The sequence below is a fragment of the Seriola aureovittata genome, chromosome 1 (assembly GCF_021018895.1).
Source record: "Seriola aureovittata isolate HTS-2021-v1 ecotype China chromosome 1, ASM2101889v1, whole genome shotgun sequence".
NCBI lineage: Eukaryota > Metazoa > Chordata > Actinopteri > Carangiformes > Carangidae > Seriola > Seriola aureovittata.
The window spans coordinates 2474401-2492911 of record NC_079364.1 but is presented as its reverse complement, the minus strand read 5'-3'; the positions used below and the strand labels follow the sequence as shown (position 1 = coordinate 2492911).

The window sequence follows — 18511 nt, the reverse complement described above, 5'->3', positions numbered from 1 at the left end:
TGCAGTGTTCACCAATTCTGAAAACAAGTCCTCCAACCTAAACTGTCTTTTCTTAATAAAGCATTTACCACTATTTAATACGTTTTTCCACAGTCATACTTGTCGAGGAATGACGGGAAAGAAATTAATTTTGTGTTATTTGTGACACCTTTACGTCTGTACTTTCCAGCAGTGTATAATAATAACAGCTGGTGATATAATTTAGCAATGAACATGATGACCTGGATCCATGTATGGATTACTGAACAGGCCTGCAGCCCTTTGTGTGTCATTCAGCCACGGTATTGTCTCATAATCCATCTATACCTGATAAACAGCAGAAATTTGATGGATGAATCAATCAATTGAAAAATAAGTAAAAAAGTTTTTGCTAAAATTGACACTTGTTTATTTTGAGTCAGTGAGCTTCCTAGCCATTTTCTTCTGGACAACCAATAGTTAATGTTACATTTGTAAATAATATTTCAGACTTTTTCAAATACTTTCAATAGAATCTTTTTTAAATAACCGAATTAGGTGCTTTGAGAGATATTTGAAGACCTGTAGATATCCCGACAAGTTATAGCAGGTGAATCAGTTACTTACCTTGGTGAAGTGAAGGTTGACATCTCAGCAGGTTCCCTCATGAAGACTTCCTGTATCTCCAAACCGCCGGCTTGAAACTTTGTTTGAGTCCCATTAACATGTCCGGAATACAACGGTGTTATGCCACAAAAAGCCTTAGTCCTCAATTAAAAAAATTTTAAAAAATGAATTAAAGAATTTTTTTAAACTACGTCGGAGGAAAATGGCGGAACCGCGTCGTGGATTCTGCCGAGTGTCAGTCGGTTTTGCTTCTCCCCTCCTCCTCTCTGTGTTCACATGTACAGTATTTTAATACAGTTTAATTCGCAATAAAGCTGTTCTCATTTATATATTTTAAAGTTCTGTTGTCAGACGATGAGCAAGCATGAAATAGTGACTGAAACGCGGCCCGTTCAGACCACAAGCTAACCGGCACTCACTTCCAAGCCGTTTTGAAGCTGCTGACGTTGCCAACGGTTGCGCTCGCGGGGCAATACTGGCGACTCACTCCAGAAAGTGACATTTATCCAAGGTTTGTTGCTTGTGTTTTTTTTTTTGTTTGTTTGTTTTCTTTTTAATGGCTTAAGGCGGTCTGAAAAGTCGTAAATCTAGTGACAAAGACGCTAAATTAGCAACACTTCTGCTAAAATCATTTTTGAAAGAGCAACAACCAATGAGGAGGCTCCAAACACTCTGCCGGCCAATCAATGGCGTGACCTTATCACTCAGTCACGTGGCGTTTGGCGTTTAGTATTTTTTATGCCTCCGCAAAGAAAGCCAGAGCCGGAGCCATATTGATTCGGATATCTCAGTAACGCCTTTACGGAACTTCTTCAAATTTGGCACAAACATTCACTAGGACTCAAGGATGAACTGCTTAGATTTTGGGGGCAAATCTATCTATACTTAGGCTAGGAGGGGCAAATATTACATTAATATGTCTGTTCTTAGTAACAGACATATAATATACTGTGCATGTAATCCCGTCTATAAATGAGAGTCACTGCTGGTAAAATAGAGACCGAAATATCATAATCTCAATGCAATTACCTCCTCAAAAAAAATAAAAATAACTAATTATAAGTCGGGAGAATGTCCCAGAACACTGACTTTATTATTGTGCCAATACTGTGGCACATTCAGACACCCGGGGGGGGTCTTTGTATCACTGCTGTTCAGTCAGAAAAGTCAAATTAGATAGACTGTACATATCTGCTCTATTTGAATAAAAGTAGTATAATAAAAGTCATGCACATATATTTAATATATAGCATCTTGATGCACTTATTTATCTATACATTTAACCTAATTAGATAGTATTTACTGCTTTTGTCCTGTGATGTATTTTATGGCAGCAGTGGATCTATAAATATACTATGGATCTCTCTCCCTTTGCCACAAGTAGCAATCAGCTTCTACCTCCTCCCCTTCATGCACCCACCGAGTGCAGGTGCACACGGCTCTCAGACCTCCATTAATAACACAATAGCTTGTGTTACAGGACCTGTATTTCTCTGGGCCTGTGGTTCTTCTTTAATTATAATTTTACCTGCATGAGCACATTTTCTGATTGAAAGTTGAAGATATTAAAAAGTATATCTACGTTCCCATCTTTCTCTGTGGCCTAATCCAAGCGTGTCGATAAGCATTTTATTATCCACTTTAGAAAATCTTTTAAAGCACATTTAATGTCACTGGTAGCTCTGATCAGATGTGGCTCAGAGTCATTGACCCTTGGCGCTGCAGAGAGGCTATCAATTAGATAAATAAAGTGCACCTGGAGCATTTACAGTATTTAAAACTCCAACACACATTACCACATGCATAGATGCACACACACACACACAAAAGGAGTGTGTGGTTATTAATAAAGTGTTATGACACTGACATTTTTTTAAAGAACTGATGTTTAAAAAGTGAAAAAGCATTTAATCCTTGTGTTTTTTTTTTTGTTTGTTTGTTTGTTTGTTTTCTTTTTAATGGCTTAAGGCGGTCTGAAAAGTCGTAAATCTAGTGACAAAGACGCTAAATTAGCAACACTTCTGCTAAAATCATTTTTGAAAGAGCAACAACCAATGAGGAGGCTCCAAACACTCTGCCGGCCAATCAATGGCGTGACCTTATCACTCAGTCACGTGGCGTTTGGCGTTTAGTATTTTTTATGCCTCCGCAAAGAAAGCCAGAGCCGGAGCCATATTGATTCGGATATCTCAGTAACGCCTTTACGGAACTTCTTCAAATTTGGCACAAACATTCACTAGGACTCAAGGATGAACTGCTTAGATTTTGGGGGCAAATCTATCTATACTTAGGCTAGGAGGGGCAAATATTACATTAATATGTCTGTTCTTAGTAACAGACATATAATATACTGTGCATGAAATCCCGTCTATAAATGAGAGTCACTGCTGGTAAGATAAAGACCAAAATATCATAATCTCAATGCAATTACCTCCTCAAAAAAAATAAAAAAAATAACTAATTATAAGTCGGGAGAATGTCCCAGAACACTGACTTTATTATTGTGCCAATACTGTGGCACATTCAGACACCCGGGGGGGTCTTTGTATCACTGCTGTTCAGTCAGAAAAGTCAAATTAGATAGACTGTACATATCTGCTCTATTTGAATAAAAGTAGTATAATAAAAGTCATGCACATATATTTAATGTATAGCATCTTGATGCACTTATCTATCTATACATTTAACCTAATTAGATAGTATTTACTGCTTTTGTCCTGTGATGTATTTTATGGCAGCAGTGGATCTATAAATATACTATGGATCTCTCTCCCTTTGCCACAAGTAGCAATCAGCTTCTACCTCCTCCCCTTCATGCACCCACCGAGTGCAGGTGCACACGGCTCTCAGACCTCCATTAATAACACAATAGCTTGTGTTACAGGACCTGTATTTCTCTGGGCCTGTGGTTCTTCTTTAATTATAATTTTACCTGCATGAGCACATTTTCTGATTGAAAGTTGAAGATATTAAAAAGTATATCTACGTTCCCATCTTTCTCTGTGGCCTAATCCAAGCGTGTCGATAAGCATTTTATTATCCACTTTAGAAAATCTTTTAAAGCACATTTAATGTCACTGGTAGCTCTGATCAGATGTGGCTCAGAGTCATTGACCCTTGGCGCTGCAGAGAGGCTATCAATTAGATAAATAAAGTGCACCTGGAGCATTTACAGTATTTAAAACTCCAACACACATTACCACATGCATAGATGCACACACACACACAAAAGGAGTGTGTGCTTATTAATAAAGTGTTATGACACTGACATTTTTTTAAAGAACTGATGTTTAAAAAGTGAAAAAGCATTTAATCCTTGTGTTTTTTTTTTTTTTAAATCATCAACATTTGGAGATACGTGGTTTTCACTTGATCGAGTCACTTGATTAAAAGCAGTGGTGGAAAATCCCTAACTGTGTTAAAGCACCTTACGTTTGTGTATCATTGAATGCTGCTTTATTCCACTGCTTGTCAGCGTCACTGTACCTGTTACTCCACTGCAAAGCTACAGCTACTAGTTACTTTTCACATTAAGATTTCACATACAAAACATATAATCAGGGAATAAAATATGATGCACTGTTGTAGATTAAACTCCACTAAAAATGAGTTAGACATTAAAATCCTGCTCACATGTTAATTCATTAATAATTAAGATCCAGTCATAGCAGAGATCATAATGACGCACCTGCAGGGGCGGAGTAAATCTACATTTCAAACTTTGAGTACATTTTGCCGCCAGCACTTTTATACTTCAAAGGACTTAAGTACAATTATAAATGCAGGACTTTTACTTGTAATGGAATATTTTTATAATTCAATATTATTAAACTTTACCTATGCAAATGCTTCTTCCACTAAAACCATGTTGTACCTTTTATACCTTCCTGATACAGAAATTAGTTTCTCACACCTTGATTCTTCACTGACGAGCATCTGCTAATGTTAATTAGAGAAAAAAAAGGTTTCTGCCAACTGTGTTCATGGGTGGAAGAAGTACTCAATCCCTTTATTGAAGTAAAAGTCCTGCATTCAAAATCCTATGGTAATATAGTGAAGTGGTTCCCAACCCCGGGTTTGGGTCCCTCTAAAGGGTCACAAAATAAATCTGATGGATCCTGAGGTGATTAATGGGAGAGAAAACTTCATAAATCTGTATCTATGTTTTGGGCTTTTCTCTAATCTTTGTTGATTTTTGTAAAATGTTTTATAATTTGACGTATTTGGGCCTCGAACAGTTATCTAAATGAAACCATGTGAGAAGTTTAACAAACAAATGTCTAATTCATGGAACTGCTAACAACTACAAGACGTCTGAAAAATGACAAGACGCCCAAAAAAGTTTGGAATCCACTGGTTTAATCTTTAACAATGTGTTATATTTCATAAACTTAACATTTGTATTTATATGTAAAATCTTAAGCAGATAAATGTAGTAGAAATAGAAAGAGAATAGAAAGAAAGACTCCAAGATGATATTGTTACGCTTGTATGCAACAAATCTCACTTTGAGAACCAAAAAATACACATTTCTTGAAATGAATGATTGAAACAAGTGTTTTTTGGGGTGGGGGGGTTATATACTGTGTAATATGTTGCATAACAACGCTAATGGCTGAAAAATAAAGACATTTTTCACAAAGAGTGAAATGTTTAAAGGAAATCTCTGCCTTGTTAACATATACCGTATATATAACCGTTTTGTTCTTAAATGACACGGTGGGATGACGACAGTGTTACATCCAAGGCGATGGCCTCACTGACTCCTTCTCATCCCACGTCTACAGCTCAGCTGCGACCCTGCTGCCATCCCTGGGGGGACACAACCAAAGTTAATAACCCCCCCCCCCCCCCCCTCCATCTTTCACAGATACAACCCGGCGCCCTGGAGGAAGATCAAAAGCCAGCTGGTCAAACCACCTTGGAGAAGGTCTAAAAAACCTCCGGACTCAGAATCTCCTCTGCCCGGATGGGATGTGACCCAGAAGAGGAAGAGGATGGAGAGCCAGATGTTGAGGCGCTACGCTTCAGGGAGCGAGCGAGGGCTTAAGTGAGCCTGAGTGAGCAAGAGACTGACAGAGGGAGTGATGTATGCGGTGTACGGTACTATATCTGCATGCGGCGGGATAAGAGCCACATGTGAGCCTCCTGTCAGCACACAGGAGCTTTACCCCGACGTGCATCCTTGTAGTGGCTCCTTTTCTTCAACAGATGCACAAGTGACATCTCCTAAAAGCCGAGAGGCAGCTCAGCGCGAGGTTTTATTTCACACAGCTCTTCAGTATTAGTCGGAGGGGGGAGCTTGAAAGCTGCCGAGGCTCAAAGTCTCTCACTTCGCTGAGCCAGTCGCTCTCAAATTGGAGGAAATGTAAATTACTTATGTAATCAGCACCCTCCTTACACACACACACACACACCCCAAGAAAATGTGAAGTCAGCACTTAATAACATTGTTGATAGCTGCGTAAAAATAGCCAAATATAATCAGTCATGTTTAGAAAGTCAATTTACACCTTGAACAAGTGAGCAGAACAAAGCGGACGCTCTCCTGCTCACGTCTGACCCGGGGTCACCATCATCACGTGGAACATGTAGAAGCTGTATTTATCCATTTCTGCAAGTTGTTGATTTTAATAAATTAATATTCACGAGTTATTTTTCGTGTGCGTGCTTCGGCCTCTGTACGTGCACAGGTAAACGAGGACGGACAGAGAAACGACTCCTCTTGGTAACAAGTGGATTTATTTCACGATAACAGTGGATTTTTTTTTTTCTTCTTCTTCACGCTGGATTTTCCAATTAATTTCAATTTCTCTTCGACAGCCCTCGACAGCCAAGACAAAAGACTTTTTTTCCCCCCATTTTATTGAGACAGATTGGCCAAGACTGCTGCTGCCATCTACAGACTCAAGATTACATTTGTTACCCCCTTTTTTGCACATACACATTGTAAACAGCTGAGGTCTTGAATGACATGGAAATGACCTGAGATGTCTGCGCCTGCAGCAGCAGAGGCGCGTGGTAATGCAGAGCAGACGTACGGCTAAACTGGAGAGCAGATTATGTTTAGACCTCCAGTATTCAGGCTTTTCTGGCTCAAAGTCTCAGTCACAGCTAGAAAAGGTTCAGAGCCCTCATTAAATATTCTACCTACTGAATTACCTGCAGCGCTCTGCTGCTCGTTCCCTCTTTTTATGTTGCGTACACTCACGTGTTGCTCCGTCGTTTCGAACCTTTTTGGCTTGTGACCTCTTCAAACAATGCCGTGTCTATTTGTAGTCCCCTGTCAAAGGTTGTATATCTCTAACCTTCGTGGGCAGTTAGCTGAAGAGTCGTTTTTCCTTCTCAGATTGATTTATTTGAATTCTAGGAGCCTATAGAGGGAAAATTATCCAGTAAACAGCAAAACTTAGAGCAAGGACTGAAAAAAATGGACGTAATTTTGAGTTGCAGACGATAAAAATGTTTTCCTCAGCCATTAATCATATTATGACCCCTGCGGTTTATTGTACGACCTCTTTGGGTGGTCCTGACCCACGTTGGGAAGCACTGTGGTGTTTACACCTTGTAGGTAACCCTAAACTTAACTGTAACTTACCTAACCTTAACCTTTACTCGACCCCAGTGAAGACAGGAACCATTTTAGCTCGTGAGTAAATGTAAACGTCTGCGAAACCAAATCTGGAACCACAGACTCTGAACCCCAGCGGCTCAAGAGTTAAAAATTATACAAAATATACTCATGATGAAGACGCAGGTTTCTGTACCCTTGGGCTCCCCTGGCCGTGGGTGACCCTGGGAACGAGCGCCCGCATGTTCCTCCTCCTGTCATCAGCTGCAGATGAACTGTAGCACAGCTCCCCGGTGTCTGTTTGTCCTGTATGCACAGAAATCACATCACCTCCCAGGATAAAAAAAAAAAAAAAAAAAGGTGAAGGGTGTACAAGCTCCCCCCGCCCTCCGACTGAAAATAGCGTACCTCTCTGCTGTATGGGCCAAGCAGGCCGAGGCGCAGCAGGTGACATGTGCGCCGAACGGACAACTGCTTGGAGAGTATCGGAGGAGATATTTTGGAAATGTCACGCACTGGCATTATTAACATACCCCTTGTGTTAGCCTGTGTGCGGGCTGTCACAGTGAGCGAGCGGGGCAGGCAGGGCTGGCAAAGAGGAGGGAGATTTATTATGGTTTTCATCAGCGGGGCACATTTGCTCGGGACACACTGGCCGTTCAAAGGCTTGTCATAATTTCTATCATCTATTTAAAGTCAAATTCCGGCAACAAGCAAAAGGCAGCGGCTGTGTCAAGAGCAGGGCAGACGACTTGCATTCCACAGATGTCTGCTCCTTGGAAAAGTGCCCTGTTAAAATTGCCATGTGTTGAACTACTTTCACTCCAATGGAAACATTAAATGCTGAATCCCCCCCCCCCACCATCATCACCACCACCACCCTTATGAGGAGGGAAAAAAAAGGCTCATTTTGCCAGGGATGACTCAGCTTTCACGAGGTGTGCTGCGAGAGAACGTTCAAGGGGCTTTGTGACAATACACGCTGATTTCTGCCGTTTCATTTTCACCACGTGCTCCTGCTACACGAAGGGGGAAACGTTCTCACGCCGCCCGGCTCTCCGCTCACTGAGAAATGGCTTCATTTGCGTTGTTAGCATTCCCAATGGAAACTAATTAGCGGCCTGTAGCTGTGAGCTGACCCGCTCGCCGTTTTGATTTCCTGTCGGCTCGTCACGTATGCACGCCCAGACGCGCAGTTTTGGATGAATCAATATCATGTTTTCACAAACAAAATGTAAGTAGTGAAAGTGCAATGACCAAAAGTGACCAGTTTCATGTATTCACCCCTCCCTCTCCCTCTCTTCCTAAACACTTTGGGAAACCAAATTAAAGCTTTTCTGCCATTCTGAATTAGGAAAGAGTGTGAGTGTGTTTTGAGGGGGAGGTGGGGGGGGGGGGTAATCCTCAATAGCCTCTGGGTGTTTTGCACACACTCTCACCAGCTGTTTTCATCAGTGTTGGTGTAGTGTTGGTGAAAGGCTGGCGGGTGCTGCCTCCCTGTGTTTGCACACAGTAACTGCTGCTGTTTGCAGTCATGACTGATGCACAGTCACTCCTCGACAACACAGGGGGTCAGATGAGCTGGCGTTGTACCCCCGCAGCACAACGACTCCCATTACAGGCCATATACAGCTGTAGGTAAAGATAATATACCGGTGGTTGTGGCTCACATCCCGAATCGACGTCACCACAGCGCAGTGACATTAGGGAATTGACTGTGGGTTAATACACTAATGCACCTGTAAGCTGCTGCCAATTGTGTAAGGGCCACCGGTTACAGACACACGGTTTTGTCTTCACACGTTAATGGTTTATTCTGGCAGTTTTTGGGATGACACGACCCGACGCCTGCGAGGTGAAGGACGACGTCGCTCGGCAAAAAAAAAATTTATTAACGGAATTAAAAATGTTCACGCTGCTACCTGCTGCCCGGCGTCTGCTGAGGAAGCAAACAGAGCACAGGCAGAAGTGTGTTGTTGATTGATGTTTATTCAAAAAGGGTAAAATAATAATTCCCGGATCATCACAAAGACAGAAATACAGCAGATGATTAATATTAGTGTCGGTTTTTGAGGCACACAGGAAAAAGATCATTAATAACAGTGAGAAGCTACGAGCATTTTCTACCACACGTCTGTTAAATACAATAAAATATTCATGGTCTATTGAAAAGTAAACAAAATCTTCATTTAAGAAAAACAATCTAAAAAAAGAGAGACATCAGTAGGTCGAGGGAATAAGGCTGCGAGAGATACAAAACGTTACGGTCAGCAACTTTGGCATCAGTGGAGAAATCCGCTTGTATAAAAAACAAAGAAAACATGAGGCGTCGTCTCATGAGCAACATTAGTGGCTCTGCTTCCATGTGTCGTCAACACAGGCTCAAAATCACTTCATTAACATCTTTACAGAGGGATCATACAGGCTGAAAACGCTGGCGTTACTCAAGTGGCACTTTCTTAACAGGTTGTTTAAAGTTTGATTGAAAACATGAAGACTTAATAATCGATCATAAGAAAACACCTCAGTTTCAAATCATCATTTACAAAATATAAAAACCAACAGTTCAAAGGTTTGAAACGGTTTGAACGAAAAGATTTCAAATGCACGAGCGGCTGGTTAATGAGGAAACAAAAACGCAGGAGGGCACCCAGAGGTGAGCTTGTTAAACCGCTCTGCGGGGAGAGAGAAGCTGCACGCCGCTCTCCGGTGTCGCACCTGGTCCAACCGCACAGAGAGAAACCGACGCTGAGGGAATCAAGAGTGGAAGAAAACTACAGAGTTTCAGTTTCTCTCGCAGCGACGGAGACGGAGCTGAGGCTGCAATTTAAGTGCCTAATTACTTCAAGAAAACCTCGTAGTGTTTTTCCACCCTTTGTTTACCAAAACGAGATCCTCTGATGTGCAATTTGATCCTTCGCCAAATCCCCCCACCCTCCACCCCCACCTCTGTGCACGGCAAGAGAAAAGAACCTATGGGCTGTTTGAGTACGGCGTCTGGTGATGATGTTACCTCCTTCACACACTCGCTTTTCTTCTTCTTCTGCTCCTCTTAGTACGGCTCTGCCTTTAGACTTCGGTATAGGCAGCACGTAAACACCATGCCTATGATCTGGGGAAGGAAATCGTAATTTAGACAAACCGCACTCTCCGTGGAAACACATTTATTTGATAATCTCTGTTTATGTGTAAACAACGTGATGGGAAACAAAAAAAAAAGTATTGTTGTTTATTGCTCACCTGTACGCAGGCGATCCCCACGCCCACCGCTCCGATGATCTTCAGATGGTCCAGGATGAATTTCTCCAGTTTAGAGATGCAGCCGCCCTAAATGAAAAACAAAGTCTGTCTGACGTGGGACGGTCGCTGGAGCCTCAGTGTAAACAAATGTTATATATATACGCTTCGGATACGTCGGCTCCTCTTTCTCTCACACCACAAAGTCTCTGTACTGACACACTGAGACATGACAGAACTGCTGATCAAGCCCCTAGAAGTGAAAGCACCCTTCATCCTCTCACCTCCACCTTGTAGATGTTGGACGGGTGGTCCCTGCGGCCGCAGGACTCAGTGGGACTCTTGCAGCAGCTGTCAGGCACCACCCTGTTTTCTGATTCTCTGGAGCGAATCCAGATGCTGGCGGCCCAGTCGGCTGAACTGTTGCTCCCACAGCACTTGAACTGACAGAGGAAATCACAGAGTAAGAAGACACAGATAAACATGAAGCATTAGAAACTGCTTTACACCGACAGAACAGGATCAATACTCCAGCTCACTAAAGAAGAGACAAGCAGAACTCTGGGTAATTCGCACAAAGAATAGTCTGATACAAGTGATTCCAATCAACACTTAGCCACTAAAACCACGACACATTTTACACTTTTAAACGTTTGTTTTTGTACGAGATTCAGCGGATTAAGTGACGTGCTGTCGGGTGGGCTTTGTTTCCTTTGGACAGAGCCTGATTAGCCTGTCTCCGTCTTTATGCTAAGATAAGATAACCAGCTGCTGGCTGTGCAGACGTGAGCGAGATGTCGACCCTCTCACCTGCAGTAACCCTCAGCAAGGAAAAGCAAAAGAGCCAGTTTTGGAAAATGTTGAAAGTGCGCTCTGAATCTTCAACCTGACGCCTCGATGTGCATCTCTGGTGTTCAGAACAACGAAGATCCAACCTTAAATAATAAACATAAAACTGTAATTGCTTTCTAACCCTTTTGGCACGTAGGAGAATCCCGACTGACTGGAAATCACCTCGCTCTTCTACGTGACGGAGGAAATCTGATGTTTTCTAAAATTAGAGAAAATAAAGTTCTCGCTCCAGGGTCACTTTGATAAATTGAAAACTCTCTCTATAGATTTGCAGTTTCGTCATCCTCCTGTAGTGTATTACTCTTTGTATACTCCATATTTGAGGTGCTGATGCTGTAAAGTGTCGTGCGACTTTTCGATGCAGGTGATTTGTTTGATGTTTGGGGGGAACAGAGAGGGAGGAACTGAAGGGGAAATGATCAAGGGAACAAAATGAAAAAATATAAATATATGTTATTGCTGCACTCTGTGTTCTGCAGGATAAACTTAATGTGCCAAAAAAAAAAAAAAAAAGTGAAAGTGCTCCAAGTCCAATCAAACGACTGGAGATGGTAGAAAAATAAAAGATTTAGAGGAAAGAATACAGAGTAAATGTTGACATCTGATCGCCGGGGGCTTCTCACGCTTGAAAAACTGAGCATAAAATATAAACCAACTGAAGTCTCAACTGCAGCTCACATTTATCCATTTCTTCATGTGCTGTCAACTGGTATAAGCAAGAGAGAGGGTAAATTACAGCAGCGAGTGCAGACAAGTCCATCATGCTTAGCTCAAGTCAGAGGGATTAGAATCGGATTTGTTTTGACTCGCCCCCATCACCACAATCTCTAATCTGATGGGATGATAGGTTAACAAAACTCTGTCCAGTCAACGAGCCACATGCGAGTCCATGTGACTTTTGATAAGACGCCCAGGTTCATTTATGACACCAAGGTGTGGATGCAGAAAGAACTGGAACCGCCTCCTCGTGGTCGTATCCCTCCGCCACTCAAACTAGTTCCAGTTCACATCCCTGTTTATCCACAGTCAGAGAAAATATGAACCATTTGTGTGAAATTTTTTAATGATTGCTGCATGAGTATTGTCACACTGACCTTTGACCTTTGACCACCAAAGTCTAATCAGTTCCTCCTCAAGTGTTTGTCCAAATTTGAAGGGATTCCCTTGAAGAATTCTAGAAATATTGTGTTCACGAGGCCAAAATCATGTTTTGTGAGATCACTGTAACCTGTGACCTTTGACCTTTAGCCACCAAACTATAATTAGTTGGCCCGTGGGTCCAGGTGAATGTTTTTACCAATTCTGAAGAAAATCCCCTCAAGGCGTTACAGAGACATTGTATTTACAAGGCCAAAACCGTGTTTTGTGAGGTCACCGTGACCTTGACCTTTGACCTTTGACCCCCAAAAAATCTACTTAGTTCATCCTTGAGTCCTAGTGAATGTTTCCGCCAAATTTGAAGACGTTCCTTCAAGGCGTTACAGAGACATCGTGTCCACAAGAACGGGACGGACGCACAGACAACCTGAAAACAACATGGCGTCCGGCTCTGACTGTCGGCGGCGCAGAGGAATAACAAACTGCAGGTGTAATCGCTCTTTTGAAAGTAAACATCCGCTTCAGAGTTTGTGCTAAAAATAAGTTTAAATGAACTTCGACCTTGTAAAAGTGGCAGTTGTATTTATATATTATATGCGAGTGTTTTTTACCTCCTGCTGCAGTTTGTCCACGGCCCTCGTGATGTCTTCGTAGCTCTTCTGCTCGTACTTCTTGATCATGGTCTCCCTCAGGTTCTGCTTCAGCTCCTCGTTCAACTGTACACACACACACACACACACACACACACACACCATCAGTAATGAATTAGTGGTTAACTGTTGCTTTTGCCTCCGATCAGATCAATAACACTGAATCGTCTCTTGGCGACAAGCGTCACAGTCGTAACGACAGCCGAGCAGACGAGGACGCAGCCGGAGCAACGACACAGGAAGTCTTTTTTGTTCTTGTTCTCTAGACCAGTGGCAGACAACGCGCTCGCTCGCTGTAGGAGCGGGAGGTCTGGGGGGCTCAGTTTCTATGGCAACAAGCCAGCTGGGAAACCACTGTAAATCAAAGCGTGAAGGAGATATCAAGGGAATGAATGATGAAGAGAGGGAGGGGAGGACGGAGAGAGATGAGACGTGAGGTGAAGACAAAGAGAGGAAGAGGAAGATGAGGAGGAAGAGGAGGAGGAGGAGGAGGAAGAGGAGGAGGAGGAAACAGGAGCGATGGGAGAGTCAAGCTTTTCACCTGTTGACAGTTCGGGGCAGAGAAGTGAAAAACGGCAATTCAATGAGTAGAAACAGCAGCTGCATTAAACACGTACAAATAACAGACGCAGCAGCAAACAGGAAGTGACGACGAGCAGGTGCGCACCATGTACAGGTAAGGAAGGTCGTCGCGTCTGCTGTTTCGACACCGCTGCCACATGAAGACAACGACTGCAGGTCGAAAAGTCTCTGAGCAGCAGCTCCAGGTCTCTCCTCAGCGCTTCCTATCTTCTCTCCTTTGGCGTAGGAAACACCTGAGCTTCCTTTAGGAAAGGAAAGGAGAAATGCCGATCGACTGAAGCCCAAATCCGTAAATATAGATTTAATCTCATAAGTCATCGTGAAGAACAAGCTGTCTCCGTCTTGAAACGCTCATGTGGTTTAACGTACGTCGACCAAACTGAGCGCGACCTCACAAATAAAATTTATCCGCATTGAAAAAGTACGTCCGAACCCAAGAGAAGGTAATCTGATTAATCAGCTGTTAAGAAGAGAAGTATTTTGGATCGAACACAACTGAACCTCGTGGATTTAACGAGTTTCTTTTTCTCACTTGAGAGACGAGCTGTTAAAGTCCTGACATTCACCCAGATGTGGAGGAACAGCTGCAGGACCTTTAGTCTACCTGTGCAAATAATTTGACCTTTTTTTCATGCAGTCCTTATTCGTGTTAATACTGTAGTATATTAATATACATATACATGTCATGTTTTTCTCTTGAAACAGTGTTTAAACACAGAATAAAGACGAAATGAGGACGATGATGATTGAGTCATGTGACCTATTTATCACACCTGTGAGTGAACCTGAAGAAGCCGCAGTCCAAACACGCTGTTCGCTCTCAGTAAGAGTCACGGTGACGTCCGTACTGGCTGCGAATGGGGAGTTTTGATCGATGTATTTTTAGATTGAATCTCTACTAGAAGCCACTATGATGCAAACTCTCAACTTTTATATATTAACTAACAGCCAGAGATTATTAAAAGGAAAATCTTGGATGGATGGACACGGATAAAATGCAGAAAGAAAGTAATTATGTCTTTGTCCGCCTGAAGGAGGCGACACTGATGTGTTCGCGTTAGTTTCCTTCGCAGCGGGTGCAGCGGCTCGGTGAAGGTCGACCGGTCTGACACTGACGTTGTGGGGAATCTGCAGCTCGTTGCACATGAATGAGGTTTCACGAGGTGTTTGGCATCTTGAAATAAGAAAAGAAAAAACAAACCCACAGCTCTCATGATTAATTACCAGAGCGAGAAATGAGGAATAACAACGAGGGAGGGGGAAGACGACGAATGGCTTTTTTTTAGCGAGGAGAGGAGAGAGCAGCTCGTGTTCAGATGAGCTGTGTATTATGAATGAGGCCGTTATAATGATAGCAGTGCACCTGCAGACGGAGAGAGAAGTCCTGTTGCTGAGCTACGAGCCACCAGGCTTTAAGACTAGTCAGGGCGGGACCGGCGCCGGTGGAGCGCCGTGTCGTGTTAATATTACACAGCTTGTGGTGTAACTCTCCACTGTTGGAGCTGAGACGTCAGTTCCACTTTAGCTTCTGCATCAACCACTGAGAAAATAATCACAAGCACGTTTAGTTCACATTTTGTTTTTCGGTTAAACAGAGTTTCTACTCTCTTAAGTCATTTAACCTGCGTCGCGACGGAGCCTTCGTGTCTCTGCGCTTCAGTTCAAAATCACAAAATGTTTTTTGAATCCTTCCGACACGGTGCAGTCGGCCTCGTTATGTGCAGCACTGGAGGCGTTTTTCACTCCATTTGGACTAAATGCACCACGAGTAACTCGGTCAGTCTGATGTTTGTATTTTTAATGGGCTGTCTTGTGTTTCCTGCCTCAGATCTCATTCATCATGCTGGTTTTGTCGTGGATAAAATTACAGCACCTGGGAAATGAGACGGTCGCCCGTGTTTGATCAAAACACTTTCGACTGTGTGCTGAGATCAGGAGGCATTAAACTTATTCATCACAGCTGCTAAACACACACACGTCAGGTTTTAACTTCAGATGATGATGAGATCGACCGACAATCGTTTATTTATTTTTTTAATAATAAACATAAATTGATTTAAAAGGGGTTACCTGCTGGTAGTAGATATACGCCAGGACGCCAGCCAGGATCTCCAACAGGAAGATACACAGCAGCAGGACGAAGTACTGCAGACACAGGGAACAGCAGGGGAGACGGGAGACACAGTCAGTGAAGCCTAATGTGATGAAGCCACAGGTGGTTTTTCAAAACAGAACAACAACACAACAAAACAGAAACAATAGAGGGATCGAGGTCTGGTGTCAATCTGTTGAGCTGTTAATTAGATTAAATTATGTCTAACGAAGATAAAGGTGTAACTGAGAACAAGTGTGTTAAAAATGCTTTATTTTATTGTTGTTTTTTAATTGAAAACTTTCAAGTAGTCTGGTTTGCTGGTCTTAATTTACCTTTTTTTATTTTCTTTTTATTGCTTTTATCAGTTTTATATTACTTACTTTTTATTGGACTAATTATTATTTTATTTACTCACATTTCAATCCAACTTTAACAGTTTTAATTTACATCTTTTTTACTCATAAGTTGTTGGTCTTAATTTTTTTATTTTTCTTAATGGTTTTTAATTAATACGTATCATTTATCTGTCTGTTTTAATTTGCGTCTAATGTTTTATCTTTACATTATCCACATAGTTTTTGTGGTTGCAACAAGTTGTGAGCACATGACTATTCATCTGATGTCAGCGACTCCAACGTTTAGCTCCGTGTTTGGTCTCTACCGACTCGTGCAGCCGCCGCTCGCTCCACTGCGTTCACACAAACGTTGAGCCGAAGCTCCGAGAAGCCATGAGGTTCCTGCAGATTCTCTCCCCTCCTTCACCTCTATGAGCAACTGTCACACTCGTTTTGTAGTGCAGCAGCTGCTCCGACAGCGTGCTGTATCAGCGCACGGTACATAAACTATACACAATTAGCATTCAATTGGAACTAGGACACAGCGAGAGCCGGAGACTTCAAGGGCGGCATGTGGCGTCGCTGCAGAAATGTTTAATCCATGAGCATTAAGGCGACGATGAGGGCTCCGATTCAAAATGGCCGTCAAACTGTCAAATCAATCTTTCTCTAAACAGTTTTTTTAGGACACTTTTAGTTGATTAAACCACAGACGTGAGTGTTTCTGATGATCTTTCACCTTCACGCATGTAAATATATAAATATATGTTCAGCAGACGGATTCATCAGATCCAACACGTAATAAAACTTTAAGTTCAAGCAAAGTGAAATAAAACTTTTGTTTGTTAAAGTTTGTTTTTGGGTTTGTTGAAGCTTGAAACTGCAAAACTGTGAGTCTGTGCACGACTCATATCTCACGCTCTGCGACTTTAAGTGAGGTTTGCTCCTCAGAGTTTATCGGCAGTATCTGATTCGTGACCAGGCTCATGGGACTTTGAGGGAAGGTCTGCGTTTTCATGCCAAGCTTTTTTTTTTTTTTTTTGGTCCAGAATTAAAGACAAGAAGAGATATCATCGGGCCAAAACCTTGACCCACATTCCTCTGGCCTGCTGCTATCAGACAGAGAAAATCAGCCCAGGAAAGTGGACTCTGTCTTTGATCTGATAGCTCGGGGGCCGATCAGATCTCTGAGCGGCTCCGAGTCTGAACGCTCCCAAGATGCATTTTGATGATGGTGTGTTGAGGGTTTGGAGAGGAGCGCGGCAACGAGCGTAGATACAGACGTGAAGGAAAACAAGATGAAACAATTAACGTGTGCTGACAATAGGTGTTTCGTAATCCCGCTTGTGCCGACAGCATCCACCCAACCACACCCACCGCTGGGTGGTCGGAGGTTCGGGACTTCACTTTCTCTTAAATCACTTTTTTTTCCCACTTGTTTCATTATTATTTTATCACTTTTCACACGATGAATGTGTTTCTGATGAGCGTCTGAAAATGTGTCATATATTTAAAGAAATACTCAGGTGATGTCACACGGAAAAATAATTGTATTCATTTGACTATTTCGTTCGGGGAAAAGATTAATTGATCCTTGAATAACAATCAATTAAGAAAGTTTATTAAACGTCACTTTACTTTGGAAGGATTAGATATATATATAAAGGATATTTATATTTAGAAGGTTATTGAAGTAAGGACGGTTCATGTAATGCAGAATCTGATTTATTCTGCCTTTGTTTTGTCTTGTTTTCTTATTTATTCATTCTTTAATATCTTATCTGGGTTGTGAAGCCTGACTGATATTGTAACGTCATGTGTTTGGTTTGTTTAGTTTGACTTACTGTGTTAAATTTAATCTGCGTTTTGTCTTCTGGTTATTTATGTCCACAGAGTTAGTATGAGGCCAGTTTCTCTGAGACGCTACGATACTTTATGTTCTGTGGTTTTTCCTACTGTCTCTCCTACACACACACACACACACACACACACACACACACACACACACACACACACACACACACACACACACACACACACACACACACACACACACACACACACACACACACACACACACACACCAGAGTACAGGGGGTGACAGAGGACCTGTATTTGGCTGTGGAGACCGAGGCGGCTGAGTTACTGACTGCAGCGACTCCAGAGGATTCCTCATGATCTCAGCCGCGCTCTCTCTCACCGACACACTCATTTTACGTCTGAGCTGCCGTTCTTCTCCCGGGCGACCTAATGGCAAAGTGTAATTACTGTCAAAAAGACTCTCTGCAGGTTCATGTGTGTGTGTGTGTGTGTGTTTTAAAGCTCTGAATTGGCTTCAGACTGCACAGTTGGCTTCCTGCCTAAACTACCAAATATCTGTGTGAAGTCAGACTGAGGTTGCTCGTACGCAGCTCCATGTTTCTGAGTCACACTGACGGTGGACACATGTTGGTTTTGTGAGGGGATTGAACCCGTGACCTTCAGGCTGTGAAAAGGAACTTTAACT

At 42.4% G+C, this 18511-nt stretch overlaps 2 protein-coding genes across 5 annotated transcripts in view; both read right to left on the bottom strand.

The window, feature by feature from the left end:
• The window catches only part of nr1h3 (nuclear receptor subfamily 1, group H, member 3), a 126311-nt gene extending 125125 nt beyond the window's left edge, over nucleotides 1–1186 (bottom strand). For all 3 annotated transcript variants that reach the window (XM_056374805.1, XM_056374790.1, XM_056374799.1), the window contains exon 1: nucleotides 586–1186. The gene's annotated coding sequence lies outside the window, so the exon portion shown is untranslated. The remainder of the gene's footprint in view (nucleotides 1–585) is intronic.
• A 7941-nt stretch (nucleotides 1187–9127) lies between these two features.
• LOC130171171 (CD151 antigen-like) overlaps nucleotides 9128–18511 on the bottom strand; it is a 24038-nt gene continuing 14654 nt past the window's right edge. For both annotated transcript variants that reach the window (XM_056379035.1, XM_056379043.1), the window contains exons 4-8: nucleotides 15646–15720; nucleotides 12955–13059; nucleotides 10678–10836; nucleotides 10397–10483; nucleotides 9128–10268 (exon numbers count right to left, since the gene is read on the bottom strand). In XM_056379035.1, the coding sequence (XP_056235010.1) occupies nucleotides 10209–10268; nucleotides 10397–10483; nucleotides 10678–10836; nucleotides 12955–13059; nucleotides 15646–15720 (486 nt within the window). In that variant the 3' untranslated portion in view covers nucleotides 9128–10208. The remainder of the gene's footprint in view (nucleotides 10269–10396; nucleotides 10484–10677; nucleotides 10837–12954; nucleotides 13060–15645; nucleotides 15721–18511) is intronic.